At 38.9% G+C, this 7,700-nt stretch overlaps 1 protein-coding gene across 1 annotated transcript; it reads left to right on the top strand.

Annotated features, from left to right (window-relative positions):
- Window positions 1-1,447: 1,447 nt before the first annotated feature.
- Window positions 1,448-6,921, top strand: LOC149244080 (disease resistance protein Roq1-like). Its single transcript, XM_089367916.1, has 8 exons — window positions 1,448-1,919; window positions 2,011-2,514; window positions 2,606-3,112; window positions 3,201-4,167; window positions 4,256-4,423; window positions 4,539-4,820; window positions 4,930-5,637; window positions 6,491-6,921. The coding sequence occupies exons 1-7, from the start codon at window positions 1,453-1,455 to the stop codon at window positions 5,581-5,583; spliced, it is 3,549 nt and encodes a 1,182-aa protein (XP_089224042.1). The 5' UTR covers window positions 1,448-1,452; the 3' UTR covers window positions 5,584-5,637; window positions 6,491-6,921.
- Window positions 6,922-7,700: the final 779 nt, after the last annotated feature.

The raw sequence follows: 7,700 nt of genomic DNA, 5'->3' as shown, positions 1-7,700 counted from the left end.
CTCCCTTACGGACCACCAGCGGGTTATTACAGGTGGCGTGGTTTTCCTTGATAACAGTGATGAGTCAAACCGACATTCGCGGATAGCAGCCAGAGATGGCTGTACTCACTGTGGGTTTGACACCTGAGTTTGATAGGTTTTGCCACCTTCCGGAAAAAAACAAACAATTTGAAGGTGTATTCTCCTCTCTAGTGTTTAATGAATTCCACGATAAAACCCGTGGATTTTGAAGTGACATCGTTGCCAAGTTGGAATGAGATATATGGCCAAGTTAAGACATTGCGAATCCATAATGTTACTTTAAAAATTCGAAAAAAAAAAGATTATAAGCAAACTCCAATCATTTTTAATTTCAACTTGTCGTAGAAAATGGATCTTCTCTACAAATTGGCTTACATTGGCCATTGATAAGTCGTCACGAGGAATCAGTAATCCCGTCAACGTTTTCAATGCAGTCGTCAGCGCTCATGCCGTTGGGAGCCTGATTTGACAAGACGGAACTGGTGAGGAATTTTCTCACCTAATTAATAGGATGTGGTCTAATAATATTAGGTCAAGATGTGGACGGACTGGTGAGGAATTTTCTCACCAAATTAATAGGATGTGGTCTAATAATATTAGGTCAAGATGTGGAAGGACTGGTGAGGAAGTTTCTCACCTAATTAATAGGATGTGGTCTAATAATATTAGGTCAAGATGTGGTTTAATGGTCGGTAAGGATGTGGTCTGATAATAATATTAGGTCAAGATGTGATTTAATAGTTAGGTAAGAAATTTAAGTCGTCTCTACCAATCTTGCAGTCCAATCCTGAGTAATTCAATTCTGAATAACACAACACAATGTATGACTGAGCTGATTGAGAGCCGCTCCGGATTTCTTCGACTAAGAAAGAGAAATTCCCTCACATAACGCAACCCATTACCGAACATTTTTCAAACAATTCACATAACCTAACCCATTACCAGACATTTTTCAAACAATTCACAGATGATTTCGTTAAATCTCAAAATGTTTATAGCAGCAGTATCCTATGTAATATTTTTGGTGTTTAATTTTATTTAATTTATTTTTTCAGGCTTTCAAGACATCTGTACATTTAAAATCACGTTTTAAACAATTAAAATAAACAAACCAAAAATTATATCACGCGAATTTAAAAAACAACGCAAAAACTGCTCTGGTAAATACTTGCAACTTAACTTACGGTCTGGTGATCTTTGCCGGTATACAGTTTTGGAGCAAACGTGATTTACAACTATCAGCAGGCTAAAGCTGCGCGCACAACTGGCAAATATTTTAAAGACTTCTCGATCTCCTTATAGCCATTAGCATCTTTGCGCTTTTATATTCTCATTTACATCTTCTCTGCTGGCAACTGTCTCCCTCTGTTTCTCTCTCAGGCGGAGTGCTTGCTTCATCCACCGTCCACAAAACTATACCAGGAACTCAGTATGGAGGAAGTGGCAGAGGCAGCAACATACCAGGTTTACATGAACTTCAGGACAGTCGACACCAAGAACACTCTTGCGAGTCTCATCTACCATAGTCTCACGAAGCGTGGGTTGCGTGTCTTCTTCTATCAGTGGGAACTTTGCACGGAAGATACAGTCGTCTCTGTTGTCCAAGAAGCAATTAGAAGCGCCTCCGTTCACATTACCATTTTCTCTGAGCATTACGCTGAATCACGTTGGTGCTTGGATGAGTTGAGCTGGATTGTGAGATCATCTCATGACCGCACCATTCTACCCGTGTTTTTCAACGTCGAACCTGCAGAGCTTCGTCAGATTGAGGGGGGAAGTTATGCCGAGGCCTTCCGAAATCACGAAGGCAGATTCAGCAACGAAGAGGTAGAGGGGTGGAAGGCGGCCCTCAGAGAAGCCGCAGATATTTCTGGTTACGTCCTCAAAACAAATGAAAGGTGAATACATCTAAAATGCTCTGAATTCATCTAAAATGCTCTGAATTTCCCTAATCTTAAGTATAACTATGACTGTTTGTTTGGTTTGCAGTGACCATGGAAGGTTTTTGGAGAACATTGTTAATGATGTATGCACAATGGTCAGACGGGAACCATACCAGGTTTACATAAACTTCAGGACAGTCGACACCAAGAACACTCTTGCGAGGCTCATCTACCATAGTCTCACAAGCCGTGGGTTGCGTGTCTTCTTCGATCAGAGTGAACTTTGCACGGAAGATACAGTCGTCTCTGTTGTCCAAGGAGCAATTAGAAGCGCCTCCGTTCACATTACAATTTTCTCTGAGCATTACGCTGAATCACGTTGGTGCTTGGATGAGTTGAGCTGGATTGTGAGATCATCTCATGACCTCACCATTCTACCCGTGTTTTTCAACGTCGAACCTGCAGAGCTTCGTTGGATTGAGGAGGGAAGTTATGCCGAGGCCTTCCGAAATCACCAAGGCAGATTCAGCAACGAAGAGGTAGAGGGGTGGAAGGCGGCCCTCAGAAAAGCCGCAGATATTTCTGGTTTCGTCCTCAAAACAAATGAAAGGTGAATACATCTAAAATGCTCTGAATTCATCTAAAATGCTCTGAATTTCCCTAATCTTAAGTATAACTATGACTGTTTGTTTGGTTTGCAGTGACCATGGAAGGTTTTTGGAGAACATTGTTAATGATGTATGCAGAATGGTCAGACGGGAAACATACCATGTGTTCATAAATCACAGAGGGCCTGACGCCAAGCTCACTCATGCCAGCCTCATCTACCATCGTCTCAGGCACTATGGGTTGCGCGTCTTTCTGGATGCGAAAGAACTTCGGGTACGATCCACGCTCTACGAGGCGATCTATGGAGCGATTTCCAGCGCATCAGTTCATATTCTCATTTTTTCAAAGAAATATGCGGAATCACGTTGGTGCCTAGATGAACTTATATGGATTTTGAGATCAGCTCAGGAACGCACCACTACTATTATACCCATCTTTTGTGACGTTGAGCCTAAAGACCTTCGTGACATTGAAGGGGACGGGCCTTACACCGAAGCCTTACGGTACCACCAACGGAATGGTGGACTTGTGGCAGAATGGAAGGAAGCACTGAAAAAAGCCGCAGATATTTCTGGTTACATCGTTAAATCAAATGGAAGGTGAATACATAGTTTCCTTATTTTTCCCGTTTAAAACTTTAATTTTGTATTATAGGTTCTCACTTTCTTCTTCTTCTTTCTTAATCAGTGACTATGGGATGTATTTGGCGCAAATTTTGTGTACTGTATTGGCAAGGGTAAAACAATGGGAATCCTTAGAAGTGGCTGCAAAACCAGTTGGACTGCACGAAGCGGCCGAGGATTTCGAAAGAAAAATTCTGAATCTAAGCGACACAAAGATCGTGGGGATTACTGGCATGGGCGGCGTCGGGAAGTCGATCCTCGCTAAACATCTCTACAATGTAAAACGTTCAGATTTTCCTCGGTCTTGTTTTTTGCTTAACGTGAGGGGAAGGGATTTACCATCTTTGCAGAAGCAGTTAATTCGTGATCTGTTGGGTCATGATTTGGATATTGATAATACAATCCAAGGGAGGGTTCTTTTGCAACGTAGTCTGCAACCGCTGGGAGCTCTGATTGTTCTGGATGACGTTGATGATATGGAGCAAATCCACAGTCTACTAGATATTGATGGAGTGGGACCTCCTAGTCTGATTTTGCTCACATCTCGTCATAGGGATCTACTCCGAAGATCCCCAAAAGCTTTGTTATATGATGTAAAGCCATTAAATAGACAGCATGCCCAAGAGCTCTTTTGCCTCCATGCTTTTCATCAATCAGAACCAGTTCAAGGGTTTGAAGATTTGGTGGAGGAGTTCTTAGAAATTTGTGGTGGGTTGCCTCCATCCTTAAAAAATTTCGGCCAACATCTTACTGGCAATCGTGACAAAACCTATTGGAAGCAGCAGGTGGAAAAGTTTTCTAAAAGATTACCAGATGATACAATAAACACATTAAAAGTGAGTTATGAGGCTCTGAATAATGAAGAGAAAGAGATGTTTTTGGACATTGGGTGTTTCTTGGTGGGAGAAGACAGAGAGCTAGTAGTTCGAGTCTTAGAGGGATTAGGTTACTGTTACGTCAGACACTGCCTTGAAAGTTTACGTCAAAGATGCCTTCTGGAGTATGATTATCATGTGGAGACCAGCAATTCTGTAAGGAAAATAATCAGCGTTTTATTTTGTTTCCTAGTAGTGAAATCTTATGTATTGCAATAACTGATTCTTTCCCTGGTTGATTCAGATAAAGTGCCACGATGAACAACCTAAGCTTTCCCGGGTTATAATGCACAATCAAGTTAGGGGATTGGCAAGACATATGGCGAGAGAAGAGTTTTTCGAGTTCGCAAAACATAAGCCCCTCCGCCTGGTTAGTTGCCTAAGTAATATAACAGAAATGTTACAGTTGCAGGTATGTCTATCAGGTCTCCATATTCTGTCTGATTCCTTTATTAGCCTGCATTATATAATTTTGTAGTATTTTGAGGTAACCATTTAACTTGGTTTAATTTGATTTTGCTTGTTAGGACGGGTCAAAGTCATGTTTGACACGAGGAATTCGCATTCTTAGAGATCAGAATCCGCCACAACTCACAAATCACATAAACACTAGGGGTGTTCGCCTTTTGGTGGTTGATCACCCCATGGACTTGTCCTCCTTTGCTATGTCGGGTGATTTAATTTGGCTTCGCTTGAACAATTTTCCGTCCATCTCCATTCCTTCTACCATTTCATTGGCCAGATTGAGAGTGTTGGAACTTCACGGTTCCGGTGACCACCTGCAACAGATATTCGATAGATTTAATGAGGTAACTAATTTAGATTTTAGTCTATTTTGATCAATGATTTTAGAGAGAATTTTATTTAATCCACTTTAAATTCTAGTAGCCAGTCATTAACAGATAATGTACATTGCAGCTTCCTTGTGAGTTGGGTGAGTCAACTAGTGATGCGAGCAGAGCCACATCTGCAACTGCTTCGAGTAGCCGTGAACCGTTTGATGTTGAACACTATATAAATTTCTGTAAAAATATCTCTAGCGCTCAGCAAGGCGCCGTGCCATCTTTTTCCCAACGGATAGGAACCGTGATGAATAAAATAGCGTTCAAATATTTCACAACTTTACAATCATTCCCCATTGATTTTGGGGAACTTAAGAACTTAAGGCATTTAGATCTATCGCGTTGCATTAATCTGACTGAACTGCCTAATTCCTTCTCCGAATTATTGTGTCTTCAATATCTAGCATTGCAATACTGCATTAATTTGTCCATCCCAAAGGATGTTTTGGGAGACATATCAACACTTGAGTATGTTGATTTTAGAGGTTGTGCTAAATTAGTACACTTGCCAGAGGGAATTTCAAAACAAAGGTCTTTAAAGTACCTAAACCTGAAATTTTGCTTCGAATTAAAGCAACTGCCCGATCTTTCAAGTTGTGTACATCTTCAATTTCTCAACATAGATGGGTGCGTCAAACTGGAAAGCCTGAATGATGAAGGTCAGAGATCATTGGAAGAATCCCAATGGAAGGGATCAAAGTGGAAGCGTATTGGAAGCTGCAGATTGTAGAAGGTTTTGTCAGCGGGACAGGTTGAAACTCGGAACAATGGTTTCCAATTTTTTGTGAGTATTGATCTAATTTCATCTCTCCAATATATTTCTTCTTCGTCATTATATATATAGAGACACATTGAGGATGCTTGTGTTGTTCCCGTGGCAAAGGCATAATGTGTGATAATTCTATTGTAGTAGAATATAGATAGTAGCCGGGCATGGATGTATTTCGGGAGCAGAACATAGAAGCTGATGCACTCTTAAAAGTTGGTCTTTGCCTCTGCCAGGGTTTTATGTTTTTTGAAAAGTTCTTTACTTCCAGGGGTTGTGGTAGGGGTTTTTTTTAGGGGTTTTGGTATGGGGTCGTTTGAGTATTAACTTTCATCTCTGCTGTGGTGTTTTGGTCTTTTTCTGCCGGTATTTTTTTGAGTAAGGATCCCTGCAAACTCCCCTGTTTTTCTGCTTTCTTGCACTTCTGTGGTGGATCTGTCATGTAGACAATCGTCATGAATATGATTGATATAATCCTATAAAATTGTAACTTTCTATGTAACTTGCTCTATTCCTGCAATGAAAGTATTTTTTTCGTCTGAAATATAGCCAGGCATGTCATACTTCGAATTTGAAGCAATGATATACTTGTGCCGTTGAATGGTATTCGTTGAATTTGGGAAAATTGTGCAGACATCGCCTTCTTAAATGTCAACTGCTAATTTTAGAGGAAAAGGAAATGATCACATAGTGGGTCTTTGAGAAATCTGAACTAGTATTGGATTTGATATAATAATTAAGAGGAAAAGGAAATGATCACATAGTGGGTCTTTGAGAAATCTGAACTAGTATTGGATTTGATATCATAATTAAAACTTTGAATCAGGACGATCGACTGAAACAAACTGATTAAATGATTAAATTTGTGCAGACTTTTCACTAGAAGATAATGCGATGTATGCTGAACTATTTTTACCGTATTACGGTGCTGGATGTCCCAACAACAACTGCAGCTAGATCTCATGTGTGGGTAGATAATCTCCATCTGATTCAGACAAAGTATATTCATCTGCTTTATTACCATCAATCTTAGTGTTGCGGTTGTTACATATATGTACTCAAAGTTGCTAAAACATTAAAGTTACCCACACAAGCGGCTGTATATTTCTCTACAGATGGCAACGAAAATGAAGCGGAAGATGTCTCCAAGGAATGGATAGTGACGTTTGCCACAGATGGGCAGATAGCTTTCACACAAATGGAAAGTGTACCATGATGAGCAGCAAGGCATCTTTGTTCACGATTTTTTATTTGAAGAATTGTTTGAAGTTGTTGATTCAATCTGTATGGACAGTAATAGTGGTCGGCTCATTTACCTTTTAATTAAGGAATTTTGATCATATTATCAAGAAGTCAAAATGTTGGTATATTTTCCTATTCAAAATTTTAATATTAACTTTCTTCCATTTATTTATAAATGAGTTTATTTATTATTAATTATGGGTTTATTTTTCAAATTTAATGAATTTGTTTAATTTAAATATATGATAAAGATAAATCTTCTTAGGGATACATGAGCATTAATTTAAATATATGATAAAGAGAAATCTTCTTAGGGATACATGAGCTCTTTGCTGGACTCACCCTTGAGTTAAGATAAATTAAAATAGAGAAGGTTAAAAGACTAGGAAGTCTTAATAGATTCAAATACAATTAATCTTATTCTATTTTAGAAGAGAGAAAAATTATGTTGCATACATATTTAAATAGTTATTGGCACATGATTTTGGTTGGTCCATGACTTTTTCTTTCTACACACAAATTGGAAATATACCTACTTCAACTTCTTGAAAGCAAAATAAATCTGAACTAAAATTGAAACTAATTTAATTTATTCAAGAAAAGTTAGATGAACCAAACAACTTTTCATGCACATTCAATACACAATTAATATGTGGGAGGGGGAAATAGTTTAGATCTATTATAAAAGAAAGAGAACAAAAATAGAACAACTAAGTGAGAATACCTTAAATCCAAGTTGCAAGTTTCTATTGGCTCCTTGTCCAAACTCTTCATTGGCCCTCACAAAAGTATCATAACCTTGATAGCAAAAGGTTAGAAAAAAAATCTAAATTATGACA

Source organism: Pinus tabuliformis, chromosome 8 (genome assembly GCF_031772625.1).
Source record: "Pinus tabuliformis cultivar Carrire ecotype Pingquan chromosome 8, CPIR1, whole genome shotgun sequence".
In the NCBI taxonomy this organism is placed as follows: domain Eukaryota; kingdom Viridiplantae; phylum Streptophyta; class Pinopsida; order Pinales; family Pinaceae; genus Pinus; species Pinus tabuliformis.
This window is presented reverse-complemented; position numbering and strand designations above follow the sequence as displayed.

Excerpts from the sequence above, each read along its gene's own strand:
- LOC149244080 (XM_089367916.1), top strand. The coding sequence starts at position 1,453 with ATGGAGGAAGTGGCAGAGGCAGCAACATACCAGGTTTACATGAACTTC. Across the intron at positions 2,515-2,605 it reads GTCCTCAAAACAAATGAAAG|TGACCATGGAAGGTTTTTGG; the intron begins GTGAATACATCT and ends TTTGGTTTGCAG. Across the intron at positions 3,113-3,200 it reads ATCGTTAAATCAAATGGAAG|TGACTATGGGATGTATTTGG; the intron begins GTGAATACATAG and ends TTTCTTAATCAG.